We start from the raw sequence: 20,396 nt of genomic DNA, 5'->3' as shown, positions 1-20,396 counted from the left end.
CAATGAAAAAGGAGACTTTCATTCGTTTTTTTTTCCCTTCGTCAAAGTTTCACAGCGACGACGTCAAACTTCATGTGATGAGCTGAAAACACAGAAAACAAAAAACAAACATATGAATGTGTTTGAGTTGATTTGATGCGTTCACATTTACTATGATTTTATTGTTTTGTGTGAGAATGATCGTTTTCATCCACTGAAAATATAATAATACAATACAATATGTGTTATTATATATATTTATTTATTCATTCATTTATTTATTCATTCATTCAATAGTTTCTGTCTTTTCCATGAAGCAGTTTCTCATTTATTCCTAAAATGTAAAAAACAAAGTCAGTTTATTACATAAAACAGAGAAAAGGTGAAAGAACTGAAACGACTCATCACATCAACAGAGTTTAACGACACAGGAACGAGCAGCTTAAGGTGGAAATGTCAATACAAGCTGAGTGTGACACAGTTAAGGAGCCTTAAACTTTACTTCCACCTTAAAAAAAAAAAAGAAAAAGGCACAAATGCACAATAAATGAGGTGTGTGAGGTGTGTGTTTGTGTGTGTGACTCACAGATTTGACTGTCTGTTTGATGAAGTCCTTTCTGCTCGTCAAGTCGTGGTCTGGAAACGTGTCAAACACCTGAAACAAACAGGAAGTCGTTAGTTTTTCTACAAGTTCAGTCAGAGTTTCCTGTTTCTAATAACACTGTTGAAGGATAATTACCGCTTTTTACAATCTGGATCTTATTTCTAGCATAAAATCCGATCATTTACTCACCCAGATAACTTTGGTGTCATTACAAGTGGTTGTGATGAAATGAGCTCCAGCCGAGAGGCGCGTATATCCGTATAATGGAGTCTACAGGGCAGCAGAATGCAGCCTCTAAATAACACATTATCTGCAGAGAAACTCCTTCATTTCACCAATATTTAGTTCTGATAGGCTAGTGCTATTCCCCTCTGAGTCCGGGGTTAGCTGTTATCATCCAGACCTCTGACCTGGATGATGTCATCTTGTTGCTACCGCTAATGCTATGGTTTGTTTCTGCGTGTTTCTGACTTGTCAGAACAAAATGAGCAGCTGGATGAAGTTCAGCTTCCACAGGCTTCCTCTCCTCAACCTGGACTCACTAAAGCTCCGGCTGGTTGAGATAAAAATGGACCCGAATCAGGGTTTCTACAGCTTAAGCCAACTTAAATGTAAGACTTTTTAAGACGTTTTTAATGCCACTTGAAATGAAATTTAAGACCAACTTCACAATAAACACAAATGCAAAAAAAAAAAAAAAAAACGTCACCACATCTATTACATACTGTAGGGTTAGGGACAATTTTACCCACTTTCCTATGTGATCCAAGGTAAAGTGACTGCTACATGAATGATTGGGGGGGGGGCGGGGGGGGGGACTGATTTGGGAGCTGGTGGCGGTGAGAAATTTAGCCTTGACGGCCGCCACTAACTTCTCTGTCAGAATGTTACCAATTATTTTGAGATTTGAGACTAATTATAATCATAAAATCCCACTTACCAAGTGTTAACATTTTTTAAGACGTTTGAAAAATTGATTTAAGACATTTTAATGCCAATTAAGGCCTTGTTTTTAGATTAATGAATTCAATGCCTTTTAAGACTTTTTAAGGATCCGTAAGAACCCTGCGAATGCCGAAGCAGAATGATTATTATCAGAATGAGCCGGGCGGCGCTCAGAGATGACATCATCCAGGTCAGAGGTCAGTAGGTCAACCTACAGACCCCGGATGTTGATAACAGCTAACCCCGGACTCAGAGGGGAATAGCACTAGCCTATCAGAACTAAATATTGGTGAAATGAAGGAGTTTCTCTGCAGATAATGTGTTATTTAGAGGCTGCATTCTGCTGCCCTGTAGACTCCATTATACGGATATACACGCCTCTCGGCTGGAGCTCATTTCATCACAACCACTTGTAATGACACCAAAGTTATCTGGGGGAGGAAATGATCGGATTTTATGCTAGAAATAAGGTCCAGATTGTAAAAAAAAGGTAATTATCCTTTAATATATATGTATATAGATGTGATGTGAGGAGGCGTCTGACCCTCTGACAGATCTGCTTCATGGTCATCTCCTCCAGGTCGGCCTCCTTCAGCAGCGCCTGCACCGTCTCCTTCAGCTGCTCGTCACTCGGAGCTTTTTTAATCATCTTGATGAGCGGCTCGTCGTCGTCGGACGAGTCGACAACTGGAGAGAGAGAGAGAGAGAGAATTAAACTGAGACAAGAAATAAAAACTAACATAAATGATGGTTGTGAATAATGTGTCTTTTCAAAATAAAGCAAAAAGAGGAGACCGCACACATCAGCTCCCTTCTGTGCAGATTTATTAGCATTTTATTGTGCTAATAAATCTGCACAGAAGGGAGCTGATGTGTGCGGTCTCCTCTTTTTGCTTTTCCTGTCCACATTTTTTGAGGCCAGCACCTATTGAACTGGATGTGCGCGACCGTGTCTACTCTTTGTTCTTTTCAAAATAAAACAACATTTAAACATCTCTCCTCTTCTCCACCTGTTGACCTTTGACCTCAGTGAACTCACTTGTGTTTGTGTTTTTCTTGCTGTTGCTGCTGCTGTCGGCTTTCTTTGTTTTAGCTGCTGGCTTCTTCTTCTTGGGCTGGAAAAAGGTAACAGAGACAGTTCAACATGGAGGAGAAGAAGAAGCAAAAGAAGAAGCAGCAGAAGGAGGAGGAAGAATGAAGAAGGAGAAGAAGGAAAAGGAGGAAGAATGAAGGAGAAGAAGGAAAAGGAGGAAGAATGAAGGAGAAGAAGGAAAAGGAGGAGGAAGGAGAAGAAGGAAAAGGAGGAGGAAGGAGAAGAAGGAAAAGGAGGAGGAAGAATGAAGGAAAAGGAGGAAGAATGAAGAAGAAGAAGGAAGAAGGAAAAGGAGGAGGAAGAATGAAGAAGGAAAAGGAGGGAGGAGGAGGAGGAAGAATTAAGAAGGAGAAGAAGGAAAAGGAGGAAGAATGAAGAAGAAGAAGGAAGAAGGAAAAGGAGGAGGAAGAATGAAGAAAGGAGGAAGAATTAAGGAGAAGGAAGAAGGAAAAGGAGGAGGAAGAATGAAGAAGGAGAAGAAGGAAAGGAGGAGGAAGAATGAAGGAAAAGGAGGAAGAATGAAGGAGAAGAAGGAAGAATGAAGAAGAAGGAGAAGGAAGAAGGAAGGAGAAGAATGAGAAGGAGGAAGAATGAAGAAGAAGGAAGAGGAAGAAGGAAAAGGAGAATGAAGAAGAAGAAGGAGGAGAAGGAAGAAGGAAAAGGAGGAGGAAGAAGGAAAAGGAGGAGGAAGAATGAAGACGAAGAAGGAAGAATGAAGAAGGAAAGGAGGAGGAAGAATGAAGAAGACGAAGAAGGAAGAATGAAGAAGGAAAGGAGGAGGAAGAAGGAAGGAGGAAGAAGGAAGGAGTATAAGAAGAAAAAGAAGAAGCAGCAGCAGCAGCATCAGAGTTGAACTTTGACCTTGGGGCTGGCGTCGCTGTCTCCCTCCGTCTCGTCCGTCTCGTCCTTCTTCGCCCTCTTCTTGGGAGGACCGTTCTTCTTCGCTGGTGCCCGCGGCCGCTTCACCGGAGCCGACTTCTTCTTTGGCGCCGACTTCGCTCGACTCGACTTGGACTTCTGAGACGGAAAAACAAAGAAAACAAAACAAAACAAAGTTACGTTTTGTTTCTGCTCAGACAGGAAGTAACTGTGTCCGAAATCCCCCCCTACTCGCTATATAGTGACCACGCCATTGTAATTTAAAAAAAGAAAACTACCGAAACCATGGAAACGTAAACATAAAATTCCACCGGAAGAGCAAAACCGGCTTACGTTTTTGACGTTCGGAAAAAGGTGGATATAGTGCACTGAATGAATCTATCCCACAATTCACCACGAAATGTAGTGAACATCCGATGGTCACTAACCGGAGCAAGATATCCCATCATGCATTGCGGTCACGGATCGACGCCGTTACCACACCGGCCCAGAGCGACCGGTGTAGCTACCAAATAAATGCAGTAGTGACCGGTGTAGCTACCAAATAAATGAAGTAGTGACCGGTGTAGCTACCAAATAAATGCAGTAGTGACCGGTGTAGCTACCAAATAAATGAAGTAGTGACCGGTGTAGCTACCAAATAAATGAAGTAGTGCCAGCAGTAAATGTGTCCGGCTGCCAGAATTGTCCGGTCGTGGCTTCCAAAACAAATGTTGGAGCAAATTTCCAAGCAAGCGTTATAGGCAAGGCAAGGCATCTTTATTTATATAGCGCATTTCATACCAAGGCAACTCAATGCGATGCTAGTTATAAACTGACCACAGACTCTGGATTAAACGGTGACGTGTTAACAGCGCCAAAGCCAGAATTAAAACAGTTTTTAGCAGGTTTACAGCTATGACTGTCGGTTGCTGCGAAATGGTGATAGCGATGCTAATTTCTGTTAGCCCGTGTACGGGGTTTTACATTATACGTTAGCATTAAGCTAGCGGACTTTATATGCTTAGTTCAACTAAGCATGTAAAGTCCGCTAACTAAGTTGTGACACTAGCTGTGTGTGTTTTGAACGTTGTTTCAAACTATGTGGGTTTGATTTAACATCTTTGATGCTTAAATATATATTGCCGCTTAATATATTGCTTTACTCCTCTTTTTATTTTGGTACCTACACCCGTATATGTCTTAATGCCTACACCGGCTGTTACGATCGCGGTCCGAATGTTTTAATTACGCGACGTAATTAACTGTGCGGCGGATGAGTGTCCGAAAGTGTTTTTCATTTGACCAGTGAGTCACTATCAGGGATGCAAACGGGTCAGGACCAAAAAAGAGAGGAATTGTCTGGCGTGGGGGGGGGGGGGGGGGGGGGGGGGTGCTCACCAAATGATTACATTACAATATCATGGAAAAGTCAATTTCCAGTAGTTCAACCCCAACCAAGTATTGAGTGCATATAGATGGACATAGTTTTCAGAAGGCCAACATTTCTATATTAAAAATGCTTTCAAAAATTCCTTTGCAATATTTCCATTTTGGAGATACTGAATTTTAGGTCTTCACTGAATGTTAGTCATAATTATTACTATTAAAATAAACTGAATAAATAAAGACATGGGATGTTTCATTCAGTGTGTAATGGACATATATATAATGTGTTAGTTTCACTTTAATTGAACACATTCTACATCGCGGAGGCGAAGTCTCTCCTTCACCTCTGAAACGGGGCAGAGCTCCGTGGAAACACCTGCCTGACACAGCAACGTAGAGAACCATGCATGTCCGCGGCGCACAGCTCCATGGACGTGCACGGGGGGAAAAACGTCGCCGTCGCACCGACTGCACGCGGATACGCGCCGCTTTGGGTAACGAGCGCGCACGTCGCGCGTCTACATCGGAGGTCGGCTGTTATCAGTTTAATCAGAGACAACCATGAATGAGTTTACCTCAGTTTCACGTGATTGTCACTGTCAGCCTGTTAGAAAAACATTTTACTGACCCCAGCTGAGACGCTGAGACCCCCCCCCCCCCCTCCCCTAAAAACAAAAACTCTTCGGATCTGAACGATTCACACAAGTCACCTAATTGGTCATGAAAAAAGCGAGTTTCGCTTTTCGGCGCGCTGTTTGCATCCCTGCACTATATAGTCACTACCGTAAAACTTCAAATAATGGCCGAGTCCCAAATTGCCGCCGGTCCCAATTAACCGCCGGGTGTAGCCAAATATTTTTTATATTAAACGCCCATCCCAAATAAACGCCGGGTCAAACATTGTTTTTCTGGTTGCCAAAAAATATTCTATGCAAATATAGCGGGTGTCTCGTGACGTTAAAGACGGCCGAGGACCGACGAGACGCCTCTGGGCTGGTTGCTCCTGCCTGGTCTGTCCACTCCTCTCATCCGCACTTCAGCACCTGTCCTGGGCTGCACCGTGTCGGCTCGGCTCGGCTCGCTCCTCGTTTTAAATGACTTTACTCCTTTTAAAAGTAGCGTAAACAGCCTACTGTTCTCTGATTACTCATACGCGTATTTAGTTAGGCTACGTTGCATTATTATTAGTTATAGGCCTACTTCATTCATTCAATCAATCAAAAAAAAAAGAAGGACGGTGGTGCGAGCCAACACAGGTGCAGTGTGGGAGAGGAGTGGAGAGACTGGGCGTCCGCAGGGTTTTTGCAACTTGCGGATCAGAGAGGGCGGAGGACCGACATGACGGGGGGTCTCAGTCTCCTGGTACCTGTGCAGGCCAGGACCGCGGAGGTCAGGGAGACCAAGAACGAGTCCGCCCTGGCCGTATTTACAGTAATGCCTTGAGAAACGTGTATCATTCCACCGCCGCCTGCCGCCACAGAGTGAAGCCTCTTTCCCCAGAAGGAGGTCCAGGTTGAACAGATATATAATAAACGCAGGTCCCAAATAAACGCAGGTCCCAAATAAACGCAGGTCCCTAATAAACGCCTGTTGATTTGAGCGATTTAAGCAAATAAACGCCTGGGCCTTTATTTGGTGTTTTACGGTATATTGAATTCACTATATGTAGGGAGTAGGGAATGATTCGGACACAGCCTTTTACTTTGAAATCCATCCGCTCTCACCTCATTGTAATCATCATCATCATCGTCGTCATCTTCCTCCTCCTCCTCTTCCTCCTTGTCTTCATCAGCTGACTTCTCTGACTTCTCTGACTCCTCTGACTTCTCCTCTTCTTCCTCTTTCTCCTCCTCCTCCCCCTTCTCCTCCTCCTCTTCGCCCTCCGAGCCGTCGCCCTCGGCCGCCGCTCCTCCGACCTTCTCGTCTTCTTCCTCGTCTTCGTCCGACGCTCCGACCTTCTCGTTCTCTTCTTCCTCGTCTTCGTCGTCGTCGCTGCTCGAGTCCATGACGATGGCTTTGGACTTGCTTCCCGTTTTTGACTTCTTGGGGCTGGACGACGACGACGACGAGCCACCGCGGGGTTTGGACTTACTCGTCTTCTTCGTCTTCGAGTCGTCGCCGGACAGCTTCTTCTTGGATTTCCTCTTCTTCTTCACGGGAACTCGCTGATGAAGAAGATGAACAAACACACGGTTCAGATTCGACAGTCGGACATAAACACACTTAGGTTGTTTTCAAAACCGCCGTTCACACCGCAGTATACGAGTTTCCCAGAATGCATTTCATGGCAACCGGTAGCGGTAGCTGTGAAACAGGCGAAAAGCTGTTTTATTTCCCGCTCTAGCGCTGTTATTATGTAACTTTATTAAGTTTTAATATGTTTTCATGTGAGAAAGTAACTGTTAAGATCCCAAATATATGACCAGTTTATCCAAATGACGGCTGCTCTGAAGAGCTGCTCGGCCGGCCAACCTCCGTCGTCATCCCGGGGGGAGAAAATGATCGCTAATTAACTTACCCGCAGGTTTTTAGAGGTTTACCACCGGCTGGTTAAATTATTTTTAGGAGATAAATGTTGGTCTCATTGATGAAATCTATAACAATTGTGGCAGTAGCATTAGTTTGTTTGAATGAAAAGTGAAGCTTCTGTGTGTATTGGACAGAAAAGCAGCGCTGCCTCGGGGCTCTGGAGCCTACAGACACAAACCACCACATTTACAAAAATAAATAAATGTTTTACAATGAACCGATCAGTCTGGATTAAGTTTTATTTTATTAAACTATATAACATGGTTACAGTCCACGGCAAAGATACTTTACTCTAAACCATCTTTGGTTATGGTTAGACGTCAGGGGCGCATTGCATTGTGGGATACAGTACGCAATGTAGACTGGTCAGATGGATAATGGAGATATTTTCCAAATCAGTACGACATCCGGGGATTTTTCGCATACTGTAGATTTTGCTTTCATTTGCATACGGCATACTGCATTTTGGCCAAATCAGTACGTACGAGCAGTATAATATGCGGTTTCGAATACAGCCAATGAATGTTTTTAACCCCGTGTTGACCTCTGACCTTCCCGCTGTTCTTTGGTGCGATGAGGAAGCTCATGATCCTGTCGACCAGGTCCGAGTGCGTCCCCTTCTTCTCCAGGTCCAGGACGCCACAGACCAGCTTCAGCCTCAGGTTGGTGAAGTGGGAGCTTCTGCAGGAAAACACACAAGATAAAAGAAAAATGAAGAGCAAAGTAGAAAAACCTGCAGCTTTCTGGGAAAAACAACAACAAAAACAAACTAATTTCGATTAAGTTTAACTCGAACAAAGTTCGGAGGAAACAGGAAGTTTAAACTCTGATGTGTTAAGTTGTGGTTTAATGTTTTTATCTAAACAAGAAAAACACTGAAGAAGCTGCAATGAAGCAAAAGACACGAACATATGAAGGAAATACAAGAAGGAGAGGAAAAATAAGGAGGAGAAGAGGAGGAGGAAGGATAAGAACAAAAAGAAGGAGGAGGAGGAGAAAAAGAAGAGGAGGAGAAGAGGAAAAAGGAGGAAAAGAAAACGAAGGAGAAGAATGAGGAGGAGAGGAAAAGAAGAGGAAGAATGAGGAGAGGAAAAAGGAGGAGAAGAAGAGGAAGAAAGAGAAGAGGAAGGAGAAGAATGAGGAGAGGAAAAAGGATGAGAAGAAGCAGAAGAAGGAGAAGAGGAAAAAGGAGAAGAAAAAGAGTAAGGAGGAGAAAAAGAAGAGAAGGAGAAGAGGAAAAATGAGGAAAAGAAGAAAAAAGAGAAGAAAAAGAAGAGGAAGCAAAAGAATGAGGAGAGGAAAAAGGAGGAGAAAAAGAATGTAATAAAAAAATGTTTGTTCAAACCTACTTGAGGAGTTTGTCTCGTTTCTTGTTGAACTGTTCGCTGTCGGCGTCGAAGGGAAACCCGTTGAACAGACGCAGGTTCTTCTTTATCGTGGAAATCTGCTCAGAAACACATCGATCACGTCAGCTACTAATAATCAATAATCAATAATCATCATTATCACACACACTCAACTCGAACTGTTCGTCTTCATGTCGACGTCTAATCCAGCACTGGTTTTTTTTTAGAGACTAAAGAAACCAGGAAGATTTTAACAGGTAAAATAAACCTGCACTGAGTTTCTTTCTTTAAACAAATTAAAAACAGAAAAGACATAAAAATAAAAAAACATGTGTTCAACTCTAACGTTACCAATCAGACTGATAAACTCAAACTGTTTCTGTTTCTCCATCAGCTGAGTTTCCACAGCTCTGATCTCATAACTCTAATAAAAATGAATAAATGAATCAATAAAAACAGTGAAACTTGAGTGCGTACCTTCCCTGGTCTGTCGAACAGGATGATGTGCAGAGGTTTCAGGTCGGCTGGTTTCATCTTGTTGATCTGGAAGCTGGTGCGCGGGATGTCTCCCAGTTTATCTCCACTTCCTGAACAATAAATTACAGTTTTAATTAACACAAAACGTCTGTCTCATCTCCTACTTTGATCAACAGCTTACAAAGTATGCACACATCTCATGTTCCCACACAGAGGATAAATCTGAATAAATCAAACAGAACAAACGGTAAAACAGCTCGACAGAGAAAAATAATTATTAGTGTTTAAATATGTAAATGAGGCAATATCTAATTAAATATGAACTAATTTGCACATATTTCTAGAACAGAAATCTGAACAATGGATAAAGCCACTTTCAAAATTCTTGTTTTACTGTGTTGACATATTAGAGTCAGAAGTTTTTACAGAGGAGGATTTTGGATATCTCTTTTTATCACTTTGTAAATGAGAAAATACTGTCACCAGCCCTAAAAAACATCAAATGTCTCCATGTTTTTAGTAATAAAATGTTGTATAAATGAGGCTGTGAATGATATATCAACAATCCCCTCTGTAAAAACCTTCAGAATATAGAAAGGGATCAAAGTGGAAGGTTTGGTGTTTAAACGGCCTTTAAAGACTTGGACTGTAAAATTACAGAGATTGTTATTGTCAATCGTACTTTTATGATTGGTTGCGGATACAGAGGAAATGACAATTTTTGGAGAAATCTACAGATGAAAGAGACAAAATGAAGTAAAATAAACCTTAATGAGGATTTTCTACCATTTCTTTCCTCTAGTCTGAAAGAAGACATGTTAACGAAGAGAAATAGCCCCAAATCTGTAAATTGATCAGTGCATGAAAACACAATGTATATTTGCCTGTAGTGTCTCTCCTTAAAGTCTAATTTAAAAAAACTCCTGTGGTTTTAAAATTCACCGTCTCCGATCTTGATCTTCTCCATCTGTTTTGGCGCCTGGAAGTCGAGTCTCTCCACCGTCTTCTTCGTCCGTTTGCCCTCCAGGATTTCACCTACGACTGCACAGACACACAAACACCACATCACAGTCAGCCCTCGACCAATCAGAGGCTCAGCAGCAGTCAGACGGTCCGAACGCTCGTTGAGTTTCTCGTGTACCTGGGATTCTGCTGCGGCTTTTGTTGAGACTGGACCGTTCGTCCGGCGACGCCTCCTCCTGTCGCTCCTCCACCTCCTCCTCCGACACCGCCGAGCTGTCCATCGCTTCGTCCGCCACGTCGCTCATGTCTGTGCTGCTTCGGTCCGTCGGCTGTGGATCAGTCTGCGCTGGCGAGAGGAAGAGGAAGAAAGAAGAAGAAGATCTGCATGTTAATAACAACAACATGATGGCTCTGCTGGTCACTGTGTTTTATATACACAACCGTCAGAGTCAGGCGCTTCCAGGTATTTGCAGATTTGAATTATGAAGTGGGTGATTTTAAGACTTGACTTTGAGATTTATTTTTTCATTTATCATTAATTTACAGCTTTCAAAAGTTCATCAATGAAGAATAATCAGTAACAGCTGTAATTGTATCTCTAGTTTGGGAAATTTCATTCATTTAAAGTTGATTTTTTAAAAACTAAAACTCACCTAAACACTTCAACAAAATTATTTTGCCTCAGTTTTCTCTTTTTTAATAGCATTTTTCAGTTCATTTCAGTTCTATACTTGCACATCAAGACTATATTGTTTTTTGCAAAACTGGTATTTCCAAAATGAAAATATGAAATTACAGACTTTTCCTGCACAGACTGAACTAAAACATTATTATTATCATCATTTTTTGCAGTGGGTTTTGCTGCTCTGCATATTGGATCTTAATAACTATCTGCTGTGTTTACATAGAGGTTTGCAGTAATAACAAACAAAGGCTCTTCAGTAAAACAACCAGACCTGTGATAACTGACAATGATGATGACAATAAAGTTATTTGCACATCAAGTATTATTCAGCAGGTTGGACCTTTTTGCTAACAACAACAACAACATCATCAGACTCACTGCCCCTCAATGGAAACATTTCACCCCTAAAATTTCAGACAGTGCAAGTAATGTTTTGGTCTACTTGCACATGTGCAACCATAGATTTGTTTGTTTCTTTAACACTAGTAAAATGTGAGAGGAATGACACTGAATATTTGCTTTCCAATTCGATTTATGGTGTTCACCCCTGGATTTTCTGATTGTGCTCCGAAGAGTTTAAGTTCCTAGTAAAGTAAAAGTTAGTCTGGAGCCAAGACAGTTACAGTTTTTCTCAATTGCTAAAACACTTAACCCTTTTGTCTGAACCCACTGATTGAATCAGTCTCTCTTTTGGCAAAACCATCAGCACTTTTCACCTGTTTAGACACAACTTGTTAACACATGTTCATTGTGATGCACCTGTGTTGCATAATGCTGAGCACAGGTGGAAAAAGTCAAACACAACTAAAGCACAAGTTTCACCGGTTGAACACAACAACTCAAAATGGATCACACTTGTGGCTAATGATGTGAGGGAACATATATACTGTACTGTAATAAGCCAGTTCAGGATGAAGTCCTGTGGCCTGACCCAGTACAGAGAAATGATGCTGTGGCTGAGTAATGCACTTCTCATTTCTACTTTTTTTTTTTTTTTTTTTATGTACAGTGCTAAATGCACAGGTTTTTTTGTTTTGTATTTTAGCCTACAGAGAACAAGCATCTATTTCTACAGCTTCATGTGCTGAGCATTGTGTTTTCTATTTTTCTATGTAGTGTTTAGTCACTGCTCAGTACAGTAGTGTTTTTAATTTTGATTGACTCGGGGCACGATTTGACAACATAGTTCAGTTTTGAGCTCAGATTGAACTGTTTTGAGGTGAAAGTTTGCTTGGTTTTGCAGGAAGAGTCTGTGGTGTTGTGAATGTAGCTAGCTTGAAAATTGGGGTTTGTGTTCACAGTTTAGAGAAAAGGAGGGCAGCTTTCGAGAAAAACTGTAAATACAGCTCAATCAGACAATATTAGCTCTAACATCCGAGGTTCAGTTTCACTTTAAAACACCAGATTTCTGTCACTATTGATTGAAATAGACACCAGCTCCTGGTCGTGGAGGTAACATATATAAACCAGTTCAGGATGAAGTCCTGTGGCCTGACCCAGTACAGAGAAATTATGCTGTGGCTGAGTTACTGTATGCACTTCTCATTTGTATATTTTTGTACTTTATTTTTTACATAGGCTTACAGTATACAACTGCTAAATGCACAAGATTTCTGTTTGTTTTTGTACTGTACAAGTGCTACGTGTGAATGCACAGGATTTCTGTTTTTTGTACTTATTTTATGTACAAGTGCTAAAGTAAATGCACAGGTTTTTTGTTTTCAAACATGCAAGCCTACAGTGAACAATAAACATGTATTTCTACAGCTTCATGTGCTGAGCATGGTGTTTTCTATTTGTCTATGTAGTGTTTAGTGACTGCTCAGTAAGTTAGTGTGTTTTTAATTTTGATTGACAACATAGTTCAGTTTTGAGCACAGATTGAACTGTTTTGAGGTGAAAGTTTGCTTGGTTTTGCAGGAAGAGTCTGTGGTTTTGTGAATGTAGCTAGCTTGAAAATTGGGGTTTGTGTTCACAGTTTAGAGAAAATACAATAAAACAACACAATCCACAATAACACAGCGTCTTGTCTTGGCCGAGTTGGCGCGCAAACAAACAACCAACAAACCCCCGGTAACGTTAGAAACTACAACTTTAACGTTACTTCACTTCTCTCCCGCGCGGCTCCTCTCCTCGGTCGGTCGGTGTCCGTTAACTAAGCTCGTTAACGGTCGCTAACGGTCAGCTAACCGACCGTTGAGTTTGAAAACAGCCGCTCGCGCTCGGACGTTAACGTTAACGGTTAGAGAGCTGCTGTTAGCCGTTGAGCCCGCTAGCTCTGACGTCAGCTCCGAGACTGTTTTAGAGACGTTTACTCGGTATTTAACCGATAAAACAGCGTTTTTAAACCCACGAATCGATGCAGCAAAGTCCGGTTAAAAGGCACCGACCGTTCCGGTGGCTCCGTTACCGACGTTACCGGGAGAAAACCCCGCAAAGTTTACCTCGTCATGAAGAACTGACGTCGTCTCTTCTGTCTGTCAGCAGCGTCTCTTCTCCTGTGTTTTTGATTTCATGATGGCGCCGGTTTCTCTGGGGGGCGGGGCTTACCGCGGCGGCGGCTGCGCTGATTGGACCAGACTGGACCAGACGCCGATGACGTTGTTCTTCTTCGCCTTGTTACTGGGTGACGGAGGCCCCGTTGACTTTGCATTAGCGCCCCCTGCTGCTTGCTACGGGTAATGGCCATGGATCTTACAGCAGTGTTGAGGAAATGGCAAAAAAAAAAAAAAGAATCAGAAACAGCTTATAGAGGAAATTATGTTGTAAATATATGCTCAAATAAATTAAATTACATCAAAATATACGAAGAAAAAGAAAAGAAGACACAAAAAATAAAATATTAACAACCCCCCTCATTTGAAATACAAAAAATCTTAAAGGGATAGTTCAACATTTTTGGCAAATTGGCCCATTGCCATAATCCCTATAGTCATAGCAGTAGGTTCGTTACCTTTAATTGTCAGTGCAAGCTATTTTTAGAACGGCGGAGCAGAGCCGTGAGCTGCTCAGAGCTACGCTACGGAGGCTCATGGGATTTCTTGGTTTCCCTCATCAAACTCATCAAATACAAAATCCAACAACTCCACAACGCTCTGGTGGACAAGTTGTGAGCTGCACATTCACCACGCTATGAGATAATAACACAACGTTACCAGACAGAGTTGTTTTAGAGGGAAATACAGAGACTGTTGATGAAAAACTGTCCCTGAAGACAACGGACATCAGTGGTTTTGCATGAATTTATTTCTCCATAACAACCTCCGAACTATACATTATCCCTTACGTAATAACGGGTATATAAAAAAAAAACCTATGAAACTATAGAAAAGTGCATTAAAATGTCTGTGATTGTTTTAAATTGAGTTTTTCTTCAACCTTTAACAGTCCTGAGCTTTAACTGGGACAAGTAAAGACACTGGATACATTCTGGATCTGCATTTTTATCTTTATTAAAAAAAAATTTGTTATTATCATGAGTGACTGTTCTGAATAAATAAATCCACCAATTATGCCTTTTTCCACTTTATCTGATGTGGAAGAACCAAAACTCATACTCACTCACTGTCTGTCAATTGACTTCACCCTCATCATCCAAACCCAGAGCTGCACAAACAATAAATGTGATGATGAAGTTGTTAAACAAACACAAACTTCTTTCTTTTCTTCTCCTTCTATTTGTCAAATCTGAAACTCTGAGCTAAAAATACGACATCACTGTTTCCCGAGCTGCAGTCTGAGCTCTCTGCTGTTTGCTCATCAACACCACAGTCAAACACTGCAGTCTGGGGCAGCATCACATGCTTTATATAAAGAGATAATAAAGTTCGTGCATGTCATGAAACTGGGACAGAGACACAAGCAGAAAACTTTTTATTCGTTGTTTTTCAGATGCCACAAACAGCTGGACTTTGACCTCAGAGCTGCGACCTCTGTGACCTCGGTGCATCAGCTGTCAGAAAGAAGCAGAGGCTCAGTGTAAATTAATGAATAAAATTACAATTAAAATCAAAACTTAATGATTTAGATCTCATTGAGGCCTCAAGGTGAAAGTTTTTAATACAAATTTACCATTTAAGGAAATAATTCACCTGCTTTCTAAGCTTAGCTAATTAAATATGATGTAAAATATATAATAATACACCTTATTTTGTGCTTTTTGTGACATTCAAAGACATTTTACATCATCGATAAAACACATTAGGCACAAATGAAACATCAATCTTGATTATAGGAATTATAGCCTACATTTATAACCAATATCTGTGAAATTAAAACAGATTCTACATAGATAGGCTACCAATTAGGCTATATTACTGTAATGTTGGAGTTCACTGTTACAGGTTCATTGTGCTGTAGCGAATCAGGACACAAGGTGGCGCTGTCGCTGCAGGGACGTGTGTGTGTGTGTGTGTGTGTGTGTGGTAAAAGTGGAGCATCCTTTTAATTTCCATAAAGTTTTACAGAGGAGACATCAGAGTGTTGCCTAGCAGCAGCAGCAGCAGCAGCAGCAGCTCAGACTGAATGGAGCGTCTACGGTTCATATGGAGGGCGATTAATGCCCCCAGGAGCCTAACCATGACGTGTTGTCATGGAAACAACAGCTGTGAGAAAGGAAGAGAGACAGCTGTTCATTGGTGTCAGTGACTTTTTAACAAGAAGACAAGGTTGGTGATTTTGGTGCTTGTACAAAAAAGTCCAAAGTCAATGTTGAATGTATCCCATGATGCATCTCTGTCCTTCATTGAGTCACTAAGCTCCACACACACGCACTGTCCTGCTGCCCCGAATGTGTATTAATCTGCTACAAAATATAGTCATCGTCAGTTTGTTTGATTAAAAACTATTTCCAGAGGAAAACATTTAAAACTAATTCCTTATTCATGAAGGTTTTTCATAATTTTTTTTTTTTTTTTTTACTTCTTTCTCACGTGGCACTGTTTCCCCTCTATACTGAAGCTCAATGCAATAGAAGATAACAGAGACATTCAGTCGTAATAGCCTACTTATTATTATCATGGATGTGGCAACAGAGCTCTTCTTATTAATATAAATCATAAACTTGAATTTGATATATTTTATATTTATTTATTTGCACATAAAATTTTAAAATAAATCAGTTTACATTGGGTACAAATCACTCTACAGAGAGTGGATTATATATATATATATATATATAAAAAAAAAACAATGTGCAAGTGAGGTCAGAAACCCGTGGAGGGCTTATATATCTGATAAAATACAACTTATGGGGTGAAGGTTAAATAAATGATGAAATAGGTTTAAATAGAGAACATCAACAGCAACAAAAAAAGAAAGAAAATAAACTAAAAGACCAGTACCGGAGATGAAAAATAAAAATACAAAAAGAAGAAATTGAAAAAATATATGAAAAAATGCATAATAAGTACAAACATACATTATATCACATGTTAACTTTGCAATTATTTTTTCAAGACTAATTTTCTGTCACTAATCAAACAACAAAACCACCTGCTCAGTGTCTGTCAGCTGATCATTAACCCTCACACCGTCATTAATACCATTCATACTGTCAGCCGTCTCAGTGTGACACTGTTCACCTCTCATACCTTCACCACTATTTTAAAAGCTCAGCGCCAAGCCGAGGGAGCAGAGAGCCGAGGCTCCGGGAGCTGACGCCTTCTCCTCTCCTCTCCACTTCACCTTCTGCAAACGTTACTCTCCTTCTTCCTTTTCTTCCTCTTCTGTGTCATGTGATCAGTTTTAAACTTTCCTCAGGATTGTTTGGACTTTGGTGTTTTGGGATCTGTGAAAATGAGTTTTAATCCAACAACCACAACAAAGAAGACGCTGCAGATTCTCCTCATTTAGACCAGGTAAGAGTTCAGCAGCAGCAGCAGCAGCAGCCCTGAGACACAGAGAGACAGCTGTTAAAACATCTGGATCTCTATTAATGATAAACATCTATGTTTTCTTCATTGTGTTTTACATGATGTAACTCAATGCAGATTCAGTCCAATAATAATCTTTTTTTATTTTCTTTTATTAGGTATTATTCATTATGGAGAGAGGGTGGTTTAACTTCTTCTCACTCCTTTTCGAATATGAATTTCTATATCTCATGTTAAATGTTTTATCTTATTGTCTTTGTTTTTAATATATATATATATATATATATATATATATATATATATATATATATATATATATATTCGAAATAAACTTCAATCAAATCAAAATCATTAGTGTTTAGTGTGGAAAAAAACAAAACAAAACAATGAGATCTGGTCTCAGTGCAAAGACTAAAAAGATTAAAAATATTAAAACCAGAACACAGACACATACTTCTTTAATGAACATATAGATTTTTAGAATATTAGTTTTTAGTTTTGTCATAAATAACATTTGAAACATTTATAATGTTTTTATTTTATATTAGAGAAGAGAGAAAAGAGAAGAAGATTTGGGGTTTTTTAAAAAGTGAAAACTGAGATTTATTTTAGATTATTGTTATTATATTATAATAATGTGATGTAATGTTGAATCATCAGATAGATATTTACACTTGTGCTTGATTTGTTTTGTTCTTCATGTTGGTTTTTCATGAACTGAGTCTGACATTTGAGAGTTAATTAATTCATCTCATCACAGAGCTGCAGAAGAAACAGAAGCTGCATGTTCAGTGTCTTCATCCATGTATGAGAGAAGCGTTGTTTTAAATTCACTGGTGAATACAGATGTTTCCTGCAGCTGTGACCTTTAATCTGAACAGAAACTACATGTTTCACTCATTAATTATTCATATCGCTTCTGGTTACTTGTGTTCTTTTGTTTGTGTGTTTTTTTCTTCATGCAAGTTTACAACGTCAGATTAATTTGCAGGCAGCGTATTATGATCAGTTTATATTTCACTCCATGGGAAACAGGTTATATTGTATTTCCTGGTTGTTGTTTTATGTGCACAACAGGATCATTAACAGAGAGTGGAGTTAATTTCCCTCAGATTCGGTCTCAGCAGAAGAATTCAACATTTTAAAAAGCTTCTGACTCATTTTTTATTTTTTTTATCGTTTTCTGCACCACAGGGACGTTTTGGTCCCAGATCTAATTTCACTGAGGGTGAAAGTCGAGTCGGCTGCTTCAGTTCATGTCAGATGTGTCTGAGCTGACGTATTATGCATTTACAGTAGATTACATAGGCTATCACATTCTTTATTCTGCATTCAGAGTTATTTTTGTATATATGGTTAAAGGGATAGTTCAACATTTTGTCAAATTGGCGTATTGCCATAATCCCTATAGTCATAGCAGTAGGTTCGTTACCTTTAATTGTCGGTGCAAGCTGTTTTTAGAACGGCGGAGCAGAGCCGTGAGCTGCTCAGAGCTACGCTACGGAGGCTCATTATGGGATTTCTTGGTTTCAAACTCATCAAATACACAATCCAACAACTCCACAACGCTCTGGTGGACAAGTTGTGAGCTGCACATTCACCACGCTATGAGATAATAACACAACGTTACCACACAGAGTTGTTTTAGAGGGAAATACAGAGACTGATGATGAAAAACTGTCCCTGAAGGCAACGTGCATCAGTGGTTTTGCATGAATTTCCCTCTAAAACAACTCTGTGTGGTAACGTTGTGTTATTATCTCATAGTGTGGTGAATGTGCAGGTCACAACTTGTCCACCAGAGCGTTATTGTGGAGTTGTTGGATTGTGTATTTGATGAGTTTGATGAAGGAAACCCAAAAAAATCCCATGAGCCTCCGTAGCGTAGCTCTGAGCAGCTCACGGCTCTGCTCCGAACAATTAAAGGTAACAAACCTACTCCACAATCAGGTGTGAACGAGGCTGATGACACTTTATTGAACAGGAACAGAATCTGAAACAAGGGAAGGGCGTAAATTATTTCAAAATAAAACAGGAAGTGTGTATAAAAATGATAAAACCTCAGATGCAGAGCTGGACTCGATGGGAACACCTTCTTTTTAACGTAGTGATGTGACCTCCGACCTCTGGTCTTCTCCTTCTCCTTCTCCTTCTTCTCCTGCTGTCTGTCCATCATCGCTCCACAGCCTCTGTATAAATGGCCTCATGTAAAATTCAGAGTGTAAGAATTAGTGAGATGACGGCGTTGGACAGGGGCACCTCGCGAAAGGGAATGAATGATCACAGGAATAGTAGCATTAGATCTATTAATTAGGTAAGCCAAGTCGGCTGAAATATTTAACTCCAGCTGCAGCCAGAGATCTGATACAAGTAGGACGGAGCTGGACGCTTTGTCTCTGTCAGCGCTACAGCTCACTTTCTCCTTCTGGGATCTCTTTCTCTCTCTCTTTTCTCTTTTTTTTCTTTACTCTCCCCTCTCTCTTGTTCTCTGAGAGTCTGTCTCTCTCTTTGATTCATTCTTGCTGAGCCGCCATAACCGAGGTCAAGTCAGGATGTCCTGCAAAGAAATCTTTAAACGCAGCAGCAGCAGCAGCAGCAGTGTTACAGTACAGAACCACAACTACTGCTGACAGTACTCACACTCGGTACGTTTACATGACATCTGAAAAACAAGGAATTATTGCTTTAATCCGCCTTTAACTAGACAACTGAAGTTCATGTAAACGCATTAGTGCGACTAAGACTGGACTTCTGCGGATCCCACGATAACACCCAGATAATGTGACTGGAAACTGGTTTTCTTCTGCATGTATTCGCCTTAATCTATATGAAACTGGACAATGCCTGTGCACATGCTTCACAACAGTAGAGACGGCACAAAGTGTAGCAGAGAAGTCGGCCGGAACCTGGAAAAAAAACAAAACAAACAGTGCCGATTCAGTGCAGGGCTCCAGACTCACTGCCCCTAAAACGTGAGACAGTGCAAGTAAAGTTTTCATCTACTTGCACATGTGCAACCAGTAAATTTGCTGTTTAAAAAAAAAGAGGATCATGAAAGAAAAGGAAATGTGAACATTTGCTTTACAACAGTGATGTGCACAGACTTTTTGAAGGGCGGGGGCGAAAAGGAACGTATTGCGCATCCTCGCCACTGAAGAGGGCACTTTAGCACACGTTTTGGCTCCTAGCGGGCACTTTAGCACACGTTTTGGCTCCTACAGGGCACTTTAGCACACGTTTTGGCTCCTAGCGGGAACTTTAGCACACGTTTTGGCCCCATGAGAGCACTTTAGCACACGTTTTGGCTCCTACAGAGCACTTAAGCACACGTTTTGGTTCCTAGAGGGCATTTTAGCACACGTTTTGGCTCCTTCGGAGGCGAGACCTGATAAGCTTTATGCTTCTCCCGTTTTCCCTTTCGGTCATGTGCTTGTAACTGAAATTGTGTGTGATGAAGTCTGATTCAATTAACATGTCTGAAATAAATAAATAAATGCCCTTAGGCTTAGAGACATTGAGTTGCTGCCATTTGATTGGCCCGACGAGCAGTTGAACAGGTGCCGCTAATAAAGTGCCTAGTGATGGTATCTACTCTTTCTGTCCAAGAGAAGATATGAAGAATAAAAAGTAAAGTTGGGTAATCTGCTTTTCTCCT

At 40.7% G+C, this 20,396-nt stretch overlaps 1 protein-coding gene across 4 annotated transcripts; it reads right to left on the bottom strand.

Moving 5' to 3' along the window:
* dek (DEK proto-oncogene) lies at positions 1 to 13,440 on the bottom strand. 4 transcript variants are annotated; one of them, XM_085803117.1, is made up of 12 exons: positions 13,313 to 13,440; positions 10,362 to 10,524; positions 10,163 to 10,261; positions 9,221 to 9,330; positions 8,747 to 8,841; positions 7,949 to 8,078; positions 6,593 to 7,033; positions 3,483 to 3,638; positions 2,568 to 2,643; positions 2,073 to 2,215; positions 566 to 634; positions 1 to 82 (listed from the first exon to the last, which is right to left on the bottom strand). In XM_085803117.1, the coding sequence occupies exons 2-12, from the start codon at positions 10,486 to 10,488 to the stop codon at positions 71 to 73; spliced, it is 1,458 nt and encodes a 485-aa protein (XP_085659243.1). In that variant the 5' UTR covers positions 10,489 to 10,524; positions 13,313 to 13,440; the 3' UTR covers positions 1 to 70. The 4 variants fall into 4 exon arrangements, with proteins under 4 accessions (XP_085659243.1, XP_085659246.1, XP_085659244.1 ...); XM_085803120.1 differs by having other exon boundaries at positions 3,483 to 3,629; XM_085803118.1 differs by having other exon boundaries at positions 10,362 to 10,529; positions 13,313 to 13,435.
* Positions 13,441 to 20,396: the final 6,956 nt, after the last annotated feature.

This window comes from Trachurus japonicus, chromosome 16 (assembly GCF_045865225.1).
Source record: "Trachurus japonicus isolate A0001 chromosome 16, Traja_1.0".
NCBI lineage: Eukaryota > Metazoa > Chordata > Actinopteri > Carangiformes > Carangidae > Trachurus > Trachurus japonicus.
The sequence above is the reverse complement of the archived record's forward strand: the minus strand, read 5'-3'. Positions and strand labels throughout refer to the sequence as shown.